This window comes from Siphateles boraxobius, unplaced genomic scaffold (assembly GCF_051911475.1).
Source record: "Siphateles boraxobius isolate OS27281-9 unplaced genomic scaffold, OSU_SipBor_1 75, whole genome shotgun sequence".
Classification (NCBI taxonomy): Eukaryota; Metazoa; Chordata; class Actinopteri; order Cypriniformes; family Leuciscidae; genus Siphateles; species Siphateles boraxobius.
Window position 1 is genome coordinate 194,953 of NW_027509203.1, and position 15,120 is coordinate 210,072.

The window sequence follows — 15,120 nt, forward strand, 5'->3', positions numbered from 1 at the left end:
CCCCCTCTTTGGCTCCGGCAAGCTCCGCCTTCCCTCAGTCGCCACCTCTGCCCTCTGTCACACCAGCTCGACCTCCGCCCTCTGTCACATCAGCTCGTCCTCCGCCGTTGGTCACACCAGCTCAACTTCTGCCCTCTGTCACACCAGCTCGACCTCCGCCATCGGTCACATCAGCTCGTCCTCCGCCCTTGGTCACACCAGCTCGACCTCCGCCCTCTGTCACACCAGCTCATCCTCCGCCCTTGGTCACACCAGCTCGACCTCCGCCCTCTGTCACACCAGCTCATCCTCCGCCCTCGGTCACACCAGCTCGTCCTCCACCCTCGGTCACACCAGCTCGTCCTCCACCCTCGGTCACACCAGCTCATCCTCCGCCCTTGGTCACACCATCTCGACCTCCGCCCTCTGTCACACCAGCTCATCCTCCGCCCTCTGTCACACCAGCTCATCCTCCACTCGGTCACATCAGCTCGACCTCCGCCCTCTGTCACACCAGCTCATCCTCCGCCCTTGGTCACACCAGCTCGACCTCCGCCCTCTGTCACACCAGCTCGACCTCCGCCCTCTGTCACACCAGCTCATCCTCCGCCCTCGGTCACACCAGCTCGTCCTCCACCCTCGGTCACACCAGCTCGTCTTCCGCCCTTGGTCACACCAGCTCATCCTCCGCCCTCTGTCACACCAGCTCATCCTCCACTCGGTCACATCAGCTCGTCCTCAGCCCTCGGTCACACCAGCTCGTCCTCAGCCCTCGGTCACACCAGCTCGTCCTCCACCCTTGGTCACATCAGGTCCTCCTCCGCCCGCGGTCACAGCAGCTCGTCCTCCGCCCTCGGTCACAACAGCTCATCCTCCGCCCTCGGTCAAATCAGCTCGTCCTCAGCCCTCGGTCACACCAGCTCGTCCTCAGCCCTCGGTCACACCAGCTCGTCTTCCACTCGGTCACATCAGCTCGTCCTCCACCATTGGTCACATCAGGTCCTCCTCCGCCCTCGGTCACAGCAGCTCGTCCTCCGCCCTCGGTCACAGCAGCTCGTCCTCCGCCCTAGGTCACAGCAGCTCGTCCTCTGATCGGTCACATCAGCTCGTCCTCCACTCGGTCACAGCAGCTCGTCCTCCACCCTCGGTCACACCAGCTCGTCCTCCGCCCTCGGTCACATCAGTTCGTCCTCCGCCCTCGGTCACACCAGGTCGTCCTCCGCCCTCGGTCACAGCAGGTCGTCCTCCGCCCTCGGTTACACCAGGTCGTCCTCCGCCCTCGGTCACATCAGTTCGTCCTCCACTCGGTCACATCAGCTCGTCCTCCACTCGGTCACAGCAGCTCGTCCTCCACCCTCGGTCACACCAGGTCGTCCTCCGCCCTCGGTCACATCAGTTCGTCCTCTACTCGGTCACATCAGCTCGTCCTCCACTCGGTCACAGCAGCTTGTCCTCCACCCTCGGTCACACCAGCTCGTCCTCCGCCCTCGGTCACATCAGTTCGTCCTCCGCCCTCGGTCACACCAGCTCGTCCTCTGCCCTCGGTCACTCCAGGTCATCCTCCACCCTCGGTCACATCAGTTCGTCCTCCGCCCTCGGTCACATCAGTTCGTCCTCCGCCCTCGGTTACACCAGGTCGTCCTCCGCCCTCGGTCACAGCAGGTCGTCCTCCGCCCTCGGTCACACCAGGTCGTCCTCCGCCCTCGGTCACATCAGTTCGTCCTCCACTCGGTCACATCAGCTCGTCCTCCTCCTAAAAGTTTTGTGCATGTGCATGCAGACGTGCATGCCTGTTTTTGAGTTGGCTAAAAATCAGATGTGGTATGTTGAGAAGATTTTCCTCCCCCTCCATCTCACACAGTTATGTGCCTGATGACTCACTGCTTTTGTGTGTGTGTGTGTGTGTGTTGCTTAAAAGTGAGATATAATGAGAGAAAATGTGCTTGTGTGTGTGTGTGTGAGTGATGGAGAGCTGAAGGTGTTCTTGTGTGATGTGAGAGTAGTGAGAGAGTGAGAGTAGTTGAACATGCTTATATGCATTTAAGCGTCCAAGTACACACCATTAAATAACAAAAAAGCCCAAATGCTGTAAGGCATATTTTTCAAAATGACACCACACAGATTTTTTTAAAGAAGCCTCTCTCTTTTTTCTAACTTTTTCCTCTTTTTCTCACCCTCCCCTTTTTATAGACATTCCCTTGCCATCCTCTGGAGACAGACCATCACTGCCATTCACAGTAAGAGACCAGAAACTCCTTGTATTATTTCACTATCATTACACTTAAAGAAATATTTTCTTATTCAATACAAGTTAAACTATCAACAAATTATGTGTAAATGTATGTTGAATCTGACTGACTGAGCATGATGCCAGGAGTGATGACACTTAGTCCAGTAGCACTAGGACCTTTAATGTTTTCATCACTATGCTTGTCTATGCAAAGTCTATGTGCTTTGCACTCTCCACACTGTAACATGGAAGAGGTTGACAACTCATTTGCAGTGCCGAGTTTATTGGGCAAAAGAAAAAAACGCATCGTAATACAGGCAGAGGTCTATAAGAGGAAGTCAAATTCATGCAATAACTTAAAACGAAGCAAACAAAGGCAAAGTACAAAACCAGGTAACAAAGCAAGGGTTGGAACACAGAGAAGTAAATAACCCTTAGTGAACTGGGAGTTTATATGAGCGTAAACGAGATGCAGATGTGCAGGAAGCTCAGATCAGTAATTGGTTGAGGATAACCTCGGCTTAATTCCTCTTTGCTTTAGACACACACTCGAGAACTTCCCTACGCACTTCCCATCAGTGAATCCCTACCACCATTTTAAAGTGTGATCCGCTTCATCAAGTGGACGCAGGCAGGGGCGCCGCTAGAAATGTTGGGCCCTATGAAAGAATATGAGGTTGGGCCCCCTACCGCACCCATTCCATTAATAAAATCGATCTCTGGGGGCCCCAAAAGTGTGTGGGCCCTTAGAATCGTCCTAACCTGAGAAAGTTGATAAATTGGCAAAAAAGGCAACAAAGAAAGAGCATGTTGACATTAAGATTAAATTGGCAAAATCAGAAGGGAAGAGTCTAGTGTGGAAAAAGGTAAAGGAAACATGGCAACATCAATGGGATCATGAAAGTAAAGGAAGTTTATACATGATTCAGAATAAAGTAGGCATTATAAGAGTCAAGTCAAGTCAAGTCACCTTCATTTATATAGCGCTTTTAACAATTTAGATTGTTTCAAAGCAGCTTTACAGTGATACAGTGACATCTCAAGAGAGATGAGAATAGAAGGAAAGAACAGGTTGTAATGAATAGACTCAGGATAGGACATTGTAAGTTAAATGTTACTCTTCGTATGTTAGGAAAACATCCCACAGGACAATGCGATGAATGTCAAGAGGAGGAAACAGTCACATTTTTATGTCATGCAGGAAATTTACACAAGAAAGACAAGAGTTGAAACATCATTTACAAGAAATTGGTATAGGAAAGTATAATGTAAAAAGTATATTAGAATGCGGATATAGTGAACAAGGGAGGCAATATTTGTGGTTTTTTTTTTAAGCAGGACTGGACTAGAAAGACAAATATAAGTATGAAGTGACAAGCTAATAGACACCATATGGCAGTAATGCAACTTTTTGGATGCCAACTGCCTTAAAACACCAAGGAAGAAGAAGGTCTTTGTTTGGTGTCACCTAATTTACATGGTTGTCAAAACTGTCTCCTGAGTGTTCCTGTGGCTTTTTGGATTACAGACTATTTGTATAATATAAGTTTTATAGACAGACCCTCCACCCCTCGATTTTGACAGAGGGAGCGAGTTGACTCATATGTACACTTCAAGCTGCTGCATATACCACAATGCAACACAATTGTGATGTCACATCAGATCACGCCTAACTTACTCCCATCCCACACAACTCTAATTATTTTGAGATTTACATCTGATTTACAAAGTTATAGCGAGGGAAGGGCAAATCTTCAGACTGTTATGACTTAGTGTGCTATATCTTTTCAAACTGATCTGACTTATGACTTTCCTCAACCAAAGAATTAGAACAAAAAAAAAAAAAAATCCCCTAGATTTACATTGACGGAATGGTGAAATGGGCCACGACTTTTCAAACTCTAACCGCCAAACTATCAACTTGTAAACAATGCACTGAAACATACTAGGAATGCCTAGCAATTGCTATCAATGAGCTAAAATATGCTAGCAATGTGTTAAAACATGTTAAAGCATGCTAACAGCATGCTAACAAAATGCTAAAACATGCTAGCAATGTGCTAAAGTGTATTAATACTAGTGATGGCAATTTCAACACTGCTTCATGAAGCTTTGAAACCTTTACAAATCTTTTGTCCTGAATCAATTTTTCGGAGAGTGTATCAAACTGCCAGAGTTACGTGATTTCAGTAAACGAGGTTTCATTACGTCATAAATGTTTCGGAACACTTCGAAATTCCAATAGTTTACCACTGGGGGCGTTGATCTCTGCCAACCCATGAATCATGAGGAGGCACTGAGAACCAATGAACAAGTGTCTGTGAGTTTTACCAAGATCTCTGATCAGTTTTATACATTTGTTGACATTTTAATTAGATATTAGTATAATTAAAATGAATAATGGTAGTTAATAGTCTCAGCCTGTTTAGCTGAGCCATTCATAGAACAAACAAAACAAACCCTGACAATTGATAAAATAACATATAGACACTTGATAATATTATTAGATGATTAAGTCAAGTCGCCTTCATTTATACAGCGCTTTTAACAATCTCGACTGTTTCAAAGCAGCTTTACAGTGATAATAGGAGATTACAGTAACAGAGATTGTTTAGGCTTTACAGCAGCTCTAGAATAAAGTTATTGTCCAGCTAAAGTTAGTTTTGATTGATTGATTCACTTCTATTGCAAAGATCATTAGTTATTAACTTAGCGGCCGCTAACACAACACCGTTCTAACAGAAAACACTCAACGCGCTCCTGCCCGCTCATCCACACAACAACAGTGCATTGTGGCTCGAGAACACAAACCCTGAAATAGATTCCAAGGTGCAAGCCTTGAAAAATGTAGAAAAAAAGGTTATCTCTGCGCAAAAATCAAAAACGCAAACCTGCGAAAACGCAGACGATGTGCACATGCTCATTACGTTTTTAGTCTATAGGGATGCGTGTTTGAATGTGCACAGGCGTGTAGTCTTTCTTTACAAACCAACCCTCAACAAACTACTTGTCTGGGCTTTAAAATTTATAATAAATACTTTTTTATTGCTTCCGCTTAGCCACATGAGCCAGAATTATCCCAACAACGTTTTATCAGTACAGAGGTAAAGGGAAGGAGGCCTTCACAAGGGAAAGACTAGTGGCACTTCAGGGATGCGTTGTCGTCGTGTCCAGGCGCAGGTCCTTCATCAGATCCGGATACGGCCTGGATCCGGCGGACTGCGGTAAACCTCGGGATAAACAGAGAGACTAATATTAGCGTAGACGCCATCCTTCTTATGATGTACAAAGTACATCAGGATTTATGGGAAGTGTTCCCGGTTCTGGCTGATCTAAACTATGCAGCCTAACATTGAATTATAGAAGTCTATAATGTGTTATGTGTATGCTAAGCCAAAGAGATGTGTTTTTAGTCTAGATTTGACAGACTGTGTCGCTTCCCGGACAATGTTAGGAAGATTGTTCCAGAGTTTTGGTGCTAAATAGGAGAAGGATCTACCGCCAGCAGTCGATTTAGATATTCTAGGTATTATCAACTGGCCAGAACTTTGAGATCGCAATAGACGTGAAGGACTATAATGCGTTAAGAGCTCGCTCAAGTACTGGGGAGCTAAACCATTTAGTGCTTTGTAAGTAATCAGCAATATTTTAAAATGTATACAATGTTTAATAGGGAGCCAATGCAGTGTTGACAGAACCGGGCTAATATGGTCGTACTTCCTGGTTCTGGTAAGAACTCTAAGAACACCTAGTGTACCAAAAATATACGTTTTTTTTGCAAAAACGTGACTGTCTGCCATATTGAAGCAAAATCAAAACAGTTTTTTCACTACTCCTCCTACAAATTTTGCTCAATTGTGTTCAAAATTTGATCAGATGATCTTTGGATCGAGCCGCACATAAATGACTGAACGGATTTGTGATATTCACTACCGTTCCTGAGATATTTGTCTCCAAATATTACCTAGCCTGTATTTGTAGCCTTCTGCTAGTTAGCTTAGCATACTATTTGGTTAGCATGCTAACCAGATACCATTCTTTCAAGGCTGCGTTCCAGTCCAAAATTGTCATGCCCTTCACTTGCTAACTTCCCCCCGTCTCGTTCACTCGGATGTACGTCATTGCTTACGGTGCATGAGTGCCCACTACTGGCGGCACCTTTGCTGAATTGGAAAGTGTGAAACCTTGATCACTTAGAATCCACTATGGGGTTGATTTATTATTTATTTTGTTCCCATACGAAATTGTTTAATGCATCGTTCTATATGTATATAGGTGTGTTTGAGCTGTTTACATAAAAAAATATATATATATAGAGTTCAGCAATGAGTAGGCAGGGACGTGCAGTCAGGGTAGGCAGGGTAGGCAGTGCCTCACCAAAGGAAATGTTGACATTACATTTATTAATTCCAAGAGCTTTATTAATTCACCACATTATTAATTGCATTTATTTTATTCCAAATATTAATTTTTGTAACACAATTTTTCAGGAATACACATATAATATACTCCTTTTGCCATTGTTTGCTCCTAAAAATCATTGTTTCATGCAGAAAATTCAAGGCCATGGCCATTGAGGCAGAGGTTAGCAGTGCCTCTTTGGTCCATAGAACGTAGTTTACGTAGATTTGCGCATGCGCAGTCAGTTCTCGTGCTGTCTTGAATTATCAACCCTGAGGCAGAGACCGAGCGTGCTTCATGTCACGTGATCCACTCGCTCTCACTCACTCCGCGCTTCAAGCTACTTAGCATCTAGCGGCGCCTAGCGTTGGAAGCGTCCTATGAAGAAAAAGAGCTGTGGTCGCTAACGGGAAAGTCCATGCGTCTATCCCTCTGGACAAAGATGTCAATTACTTTGTTGTAAAAGTCCTCTTTGTTGGGTGTATTTCTCAATTTCACGAGTCTCTCCTTTTCAATGGAAATAAGAGCCAGGAGGAAAGTCTGTTCTGCTCCATTCACGTCAGAGGCGCCCGCGCCATTGGATGTGCAGTTGCCGCAGCACAGCCTAAGAGCGAGCCATACGCTCACTGTGCTAACGTTAGCTGTGCAGCTGCAAATGCGTTTTACATATAGGCTTCAGTAAATCGAGGAAAAGGAGTTTCGTCTACAAATAAAAGTAAGCACCCCCTTTAAAACGTAAATTATTCATTTATTTATTATTTTTAAAACCCTTATATTGGCTTGTGTTTGTTGTCTGATGGTGGGCTAACAGTTATAGGCTTGCTGTGCGCTGACACCAAAATGTTCTCTCTTCCATACCCTGGTGCGCGGTCACCTCTGCCATATTTGTACTGTAGGTCTATCTGTGCGATTATGGTGCATTTCGTAAGGGTTAAATGCTGTTTTGTAGTTCTCTTTTTTTAATCCTGGTGCGCCGTCGCCAGACGCTCATTGCGTGTCGGTGTGTGCGCCTGGCGCAGTTTGTAGGAGCGAATTTAAGCTGTTTTTGTACTGTAAAGCTGTACTGCTGACACAATGTTTTCTGACTGTAGTCTATTCAAATCCTGGTGCGCCGTCACCAGAGTGACCAGACCAATAGTGTGTGTGTGGCTGTCTGTGCGCGTTTGCGCATTTTGAAGGAGTGACTAGGCTGCTTGTCGGTTCGCTGACAACGCGCCACCTCCCTCTCTTACTGTGTCCCGCACAAAACATTTCTTTGTTGTATAAGTCATAAGATAGATGTGTCCATTCATTTGATTATTAGATTTGATTGTGCATTAGCCTCACATATGACTGACTTTGCTGTATGCAGGCAGCGATGTGATGATGCCTGATATGAACTTGGGTTGCTACATTAACTGAATGAATATATGAACATATATGCCACATTGATTTCACCGCACGTTACTGTGAGTAGGGATGCACCGAATTGAAAACTCTTGGCCAAAGCCGAAGCCAAATAATAATGAAACGCTTGGCCGAAGGCCGAACGCGGTATTTCAAATTTTTTCCATTTATTTTGCCAATTTTTTCACCATTGCATTTAATTAAATAGTAAAAATATGCTTTTTTACTATTTTGTCTTGCTTTTCAGAGAACATTTTTTTGTTGTTGTATTTAACACATATTATTTAAACAAAGCACAATATAACTTAAAATAAATAAATTAGTAAAAGAAAAAATATATATTTTTATTTGGCCATCTTTGAAGCCCCCCTTCTTGAATAGCCTATGTTAGGCCTATAACTGCTGACTGCTGAAAGAATGCAACTAAAAAAGTGCATTGAAAAGTGCAAAAAAAATGTGGATGAACCCACAACAAATGAATAACTGTCCTAGACATAAGCTTACTTTTGCGGTTTACATACACTTTATCGTGGGCGTTGACAGGTTTGCATGGATTGCCTCGGATCATTTCAATATAGCGCGCGCTCTCCGTGGCGATTAGCAGATAAGGAGTTCCCATGAGAACAACTGACATCTCTCTCTTTTCAGACAGATTACATAAACAGAGAATATTTGTTTTCGTTTTGAATTAGATCATTTAAAAGTAGACAATTAAATGATTATAAAGATATATTGCCTTTGCCTGTGTGACTAGTATTGGCTGAGTTTTGTTTAAGTTTAGAGACGTGCTCCAGAAAAAAAGTTAACCGAGACAGAGGCAGAAAGCACACCGTTTATTTTACAAAAGACAGTTTTGTTTCGATTGTAAGTGGACACAAATAGACATTTAACAGTTTATTTTTTCATATTTCTTAAGTCTGCATTTAAGTGACCATAAATGACGGAGTATTTAAGTCTATTTTGCTGCTATGTGAAAGAAATCCAGCAAAACGCGGCGGCGCGTTTGTCAACTACAGAGGGTTAAAAGACGCTTTAGTGCTGCAAGTAAGAGTATAACGTCTGCCATCAGACGAGCTTCTCTTCTGTGATCTGCCCCCTGCATGTGTGCTGCATTTATAAAGCGCGCGCCTCTCACTCTACGCTGGTTACTATTTGATCGCGTCATCAAAAACGTAATTTTTCGGTAAAATTTATTCGGTATTTTTACTTATTTCGGTTCCCGAACATTCGGTGCATCCCTATTACAAGGATAAATTAAGAAATTATGTTTACGTAATTATTCAGTAAAACTATATGTTATTGCGAATATTATTGTTACTCATCATTGTGTCAGTGTTTTATTCGCTGAACTAAGCTTGCTTCCTTGCACGAAGAACAACATAGTAACGAAACGCGTTTGTCCGTTTAGGGCCACCGTAGAAACATGTCGGCACATTTCAATGATCGGGAACCCGCGGTGTGTGTAGACCGAAACTGCTCATTCTAAGCTAATACAAATATAACGGTTCATTAAGTAAGGTCTTTATACACCACTGAAAACTTATTTTTCAAGGTAGTGAGGAAACGCGCTCTGTAGCGCTGTGTGTTCGCTGTCGGCTACGCTAGAAACATGACCTCACAATATGTCGACCTCCACAGAAGGGGGCAGAAATATTACACAATGCACCTTTAATATTTCATAGAGTTGTTTGTGGTGGTGGTGATTAGACAAGATCTGCGGTGACCAAGGTTATTATAGTTTTGCTTTTTTAACTCTTGTGCAGACATCTTAATAATAAAAAATAAAATAATGGTTTGAGATTGAACAAAGCACCAAATAAATGGAACTTAAAAGTATACAAGAAAAAACGATGAAAAATTCAGACAAACTAATTCATATTAAAAATGAAATCTTGTTAAACATGCCTAGTTTACTTTTTTCAGCTGTACAATGTAGCAGAGTGACACTGGTACGTACGAATAACCCCCAGCTAAATTCATCTGACTACAGCCAACACAACCTGCTGTGATGCCGGTGTGATTAAATAAGGAGATATTTATGCAGTGTGTGAATGTGTACATATATTTCTATCTCGGTGGGGACTTTAACCTGAATGCACACAGACTAATGGGGACTTGGAGTTTGAATGGAGTTTTTTTTTAAATGTAAAAATGCAGAAAGTTGTGTGTGATGGGGTATAGGTTAGGGGTTGGGTTAGTGTAAGGAGACAGCAGTGGCGGTTCTAGAGGGGGGGCCGGGGGGGCCCGTGCCCCTGTGACAACAAGCTCGGCCCCCCTTGTGGCCCCCCTAAATGTGGAGTGTGAAATAATTTTTACAAAACTGTTTTTTTTGCTATCGTAGTTCGTTGTATGCGTATTATTTTTTTTATTATTCTATCTTTGTGGATTTGCTTGTTCACGTGACAATTCGCATCACATTCGCGGGAATCGCGGCAGAATAACGCCTGTCTCCTGCACGCGAGAGAGGAGAGAAGGAGAAAGCTGGTAAATGTCAGTTCAGTTGTAAGTTCATTCTTTATGTGCGTAGAGGTGTGCGATGTGTATTGTCTATTATGATATTGTAATCAATGTTTTAACTGTATACGAGGCACTGTGAGCTGACATCGCGTTTATCTCTCGTCCTTTCACTGCTGTGTGCGGTTCATAGGTAGGCTATGTCCCCAAATTAGTTTATGTCTTATATTTATATCATATTATGTTCATATTAGAATATCAGATCAGCAAGAGTGCTGTTTTCCCGTGCACAATTGCAACTGTGATATTGATGTTATACAACAGTTAAATTAACAATAAGTGAACATTGGGCGTTACTTTTTAGACACAATATTGTCAATATTGTTTGTTTTCCCTTTATTTCGCCGACTAGAATTTCAAAATGAAACCGTAGCAGAGTCTCAATGCAACAGACAGCGATGATTTATTGACTGAAATCCGCATTTTGAAGGAATCACTTGCTCCTTTCCCGAATGAATCGGCTGTTTGAGCGAATCGGTTTAATGAATGAATCCCTCAACTCACTTATTAAGACAGTGACTTGCTGCCGCCTACTGGCGGGTTTAGTTTCATATTTAAAGTACCCTTTAATTAAAACATTAACATTAGAAATCATTTCATATTTAAATATTGATTTAAAAAAAAATCTCATAGCTTTATTTATGCATTTATAAATGGAGTGTAAATATATTTATCCCATTTCTGTGTCACCTCTAGACTGCACTGCAAAGATGGATTTTGATTAAATTATTTAATTTGACTGGTAACAGTGGTACTGTATAATTATTGTATAATTAAGTATTATTGTATAAATAAGTATAATTACTGTATAATTTGAATGTTAGTATTTGGCATAAAAGGTGATTCATAACTATATAAATTTAGAAAATGCCCCTGGAAATCAATTTAAGGTGGCAAATTAAATTAATTAAAAATTAATTAAAAAATTAATTTCGGTCCCTGCTGAGAACTGACCACTGCATAGAATATTAAAAAATATGAATATCTTTGTGAGTCTGCTATCAACAACAGGCCTAAACCAGCACAAAAACCCAATCAGTAAAATATCATCTAATCATCAACAAAACATTGAAAATATTGAGATATATTTTTGTCGATATTGCACACCCCTAATCTACAGTATGAATTTTGATTTCTTCAGGTTTTAAAAGCCTTAAATTTGACTTTAAAAAGTGTGCAGGAACCCTGTAAACGGTTAGTAGTTACCCAGCAAGTCAGTTATTTTCAGTAAATTAATTAATAATCTTCTTGGTCCCCATTGCTTTTGCTCTATAGTTCTCACCAACATGAAGAGAAAGAAGGACATCATGTCAATTACAGTTACTGTGACTAATACTGAATATGTAATGCAAATGTAAAAATATAATGGAAATGCAAATGCATTGTTGAATGATTATAAACATGGTATTTTGCCTGTTAATGCCTGCAGTGCAGTGCAGAAAATGATATGACAACAATAAGGTCTATATTATGTAACTGGCCCCTCTAACAGCACAACTGGCCCCAGCTTGGCCCCCCAGTTGAAATGGTCTAGAACCGCCACTGGGAGACAGAATATACAGTTTGTACAGTATAAAAACCATTATGTCTATGGTGATTCCCCACAAAGATAGTAAGTGTGTGTTACCAGACTGTGTGTGTGTGTGTGTCCTGGTATTCCCTACATTGTGGGGAAATGTCTCCACATGGACAATAATATTATTAGCAGTAAATGTTTTGTAAAAACAAAGATAATAACAGCACCTGTCAGGCTGTAAACATTCATGAAAACATGACATCTCAAACATACAGTAGTAGTATTACATTAATGTTTTTGTGCTTGACTTGTTTTGCTGTTGCATCCGCGTCTCGCACATGAATGCTGCGCTTGAGTTAGAAGAAGTCCAACTTGCGTCTCATTAGTCATTACCTTGTGTTATTTCCCATTCCACTGCAACAGATGCATCCTTTATGAACAGCCGCTTAGCAGGGCTCTCAAGTGTCACACATTGTATTTCTCACACTGAAAAACTATTTGTAATATATTTAATATGCCCAAAACTCTGTCCGCGCCGCTCTCACTGTGGAACCGGCAGGAATCAAGCGCGTCTCCTCTCGTGTTGTTCGTCGAGCTACACAATAGCCAATCAGAAAATAGCACTATTATATCTGGGTAAGATTTAACGCAACAACCAATGATAAAAATACATCCACATATACTCAGAGAAAAGTCCAAGTATATTTAGCCAATACTTGTACTCAATCTTTTGATCGAGATATACTTAAAAGTATATTTAAGTATTCAAAGTACACTTGGCTTGTAGTTGTGTTAACTCTTTTGATCGAGTAGCCTATTAAATATACTTTTTTTTACATAGTTTTTCATATACAGTCTTATGAAACTTACATTGTTTGAAAATATTGATATAAAACAGATATGTTTCTAATTCTGCCAATCTGAATTTTAGTTCTACTTTACTCTTTCCTCACCATTGACTGAATTTTCCAGCTATCCATGTTTTCACTGTTATACGGTAGGGGGCGCTATGACACATCTTCTAGTACAGAATCTCCGGATCAAAACAGAAGAAGAAGAAGAAGAAGAAGAAGAAGAAGAAGAAGCTGAAACAAGTGATAGAAGATTGCTCACTCAAATGTAAAATAACATGATCATCAAACATTAAACAGCCTGTAAATCAAAACTGCTTAATGTTTCCAAATGAAATGAAGCGTTACACATGAAGAGAAAACAACTGTGAAGCTTTGGGGGTGTTGGACTCGATCGACTCCATCTGTGTTTTGATCATCGTTCTGAATCAGATCAAGGCGTAGTCTTTGACAAAAATGAGATTTTTTTAACTTTTTTGTTTAAAATGTTGCCTTTTTTAATGAAACTTACCAACATTCAAGTGTTGATAAAAAAGGATGCATGAAGCTAATAAAATGTTTTTAAAATTAAAGTACAGTTAAAGGTATTTTTCAAGTATAAAAAATAATATTTGAACATAGTAGTAATAATATATATTTAGTAAACTATAAGTATAATGTTAAGTTCACTTAAAGAATACTTGTAGTATAAAACTTCTAAACTAGTAGTTTACTGAGAGTATACTTCAAAGTTTACTTTCATAAACAAAAAATTTGCTACAAGTATTAAAATAGTAAACTACTAGTATACCCACAAGTTCACTTGCAGTACAAATGAGAAACGTAATTATGAACTAGTTGTGCACTTAAAGTTTACTAATGTTACACGTATAGTACACTTAAACATATACTTTTATATACTAAAAGTGGGCCAATTTAGTCCCAAGCGGTATTAAAATAGTATACTTACAAGTTTACTACTAGTACATATTGACATTAGTATACTTACTACAGTCTTGGTTTCAGTTTTCGTTTATGCAAATAACCTTGGCGGTGATGTCAGAATCGTGTTGCATTGTGGTATATGGAGCTGCCTGAAGTGTACATATGAAGTAGACTCGCTCCCTCCGTCAAAATCGAGAGAGCGAGGGTCTGTCCATATAAACTTCCCTCGTCCACTTCACTAACCCTAACCCCGAGGGGAAGTTCGCAAGTGGGTGTCCAAAAGTGGACTGGCACGCAGCCCTAATGTGTGTCTCTTCAGTTATCAGGCTAACCATAAGCTACATTAGCATTAAGCTAGCTTAGCATGCTAATCTGGTTAATGTGCTTTTGTGTGCTCATTCTTGCACTGAAGCCTCTCCTCGGCAGCTTGGTAAGTCAGCGTCCTCTGAATGGCGCAAGCTGCTAACCCACGTGCCACGAGCCCTGAGCCATTCCGGTCGTGGGTTCGAGTCCTGTGTGGCACGTGCCCAGACCGCAAGAGGTACTGTGGCCTTAAGTCAAATCAAAATCAAATCCTTTTTATTGTCACACAACCATATACACAAGTGCAACAGTGGGTGAAATGCTTAGGTGCAGTTCCGAGCAACATAGCAGTCATGACATGATGGACGTAAACAATTTACAGCAAACAGCAAACATCAGATTTACATAGATTACACATCTAATGTGTGCACAATTACTCACAGTACCATATACACTAACAAAACAATAAATAATATACAATAAACAATATACAACAATGTACAATATACAACAATGTACAATATACAACAATATACAAAAAATATAAAAAGAGGTATTTATACATACAATAGATACACATAAGGTGGAAATATATATATATATATATTTATTATGTAAATGCAGTAGGTTATTTTGTGCTGTGTTGACAGTTAGACTGTTTATGTTTATTGAACATGAGGGATCAAGAGTTTAGAAGTGGGGGCATGGGGGAAGAAGCTGTCATGGAGTCGGCTGGTGTGTGTCCTGATGCTGCGGTACCGCCGGCCTGATGGTAGCAGTGAGAGGAGTCCATGGCTCGGGTGGCTAGAGTCTCTGATGATCCTCCAAGCTTTCTTCACACACCGCCTGTCATATATATCCTGGAGGGAGGAAAGCTCACCTCCGATGATACGGCTGGCAGTGCGCACCACCCTTTGCAGGGCTTTGCGGTTGCGAGCGGTAGTGTTGCCAGTCAGGATGCTCTCTACAGTGCTGGTGTAGAACTGTGTGAGGATGTGACGGTTCATTCCAAACTT

At 41.3% G+C, this 15,120-nt stretch overlaps 1 protein-coding gene across 1 annotated transcript in view; it reads left to right on the forward strand.

The window, feature by feature from the left end:
- The window catches only part of LOC143724533 (uncharacterized), a 55,276-nt gene that overhangs the window by 26,354 nt on the left and 13,802 nt on the right, over positions 1 to 15,120 (forward strand). Inside the window, exon 4 of the mRNA XM_077217649.1 lies at positions 2,170 to 2,216. Coding sequence (XP_077073764.1) covers positions 2,170 to 2,216 — 47 coding nt within the window. The remainder of the gene's footprint in view (positions 1 to 2,169; positions 2,217 to 15,120) is intronic.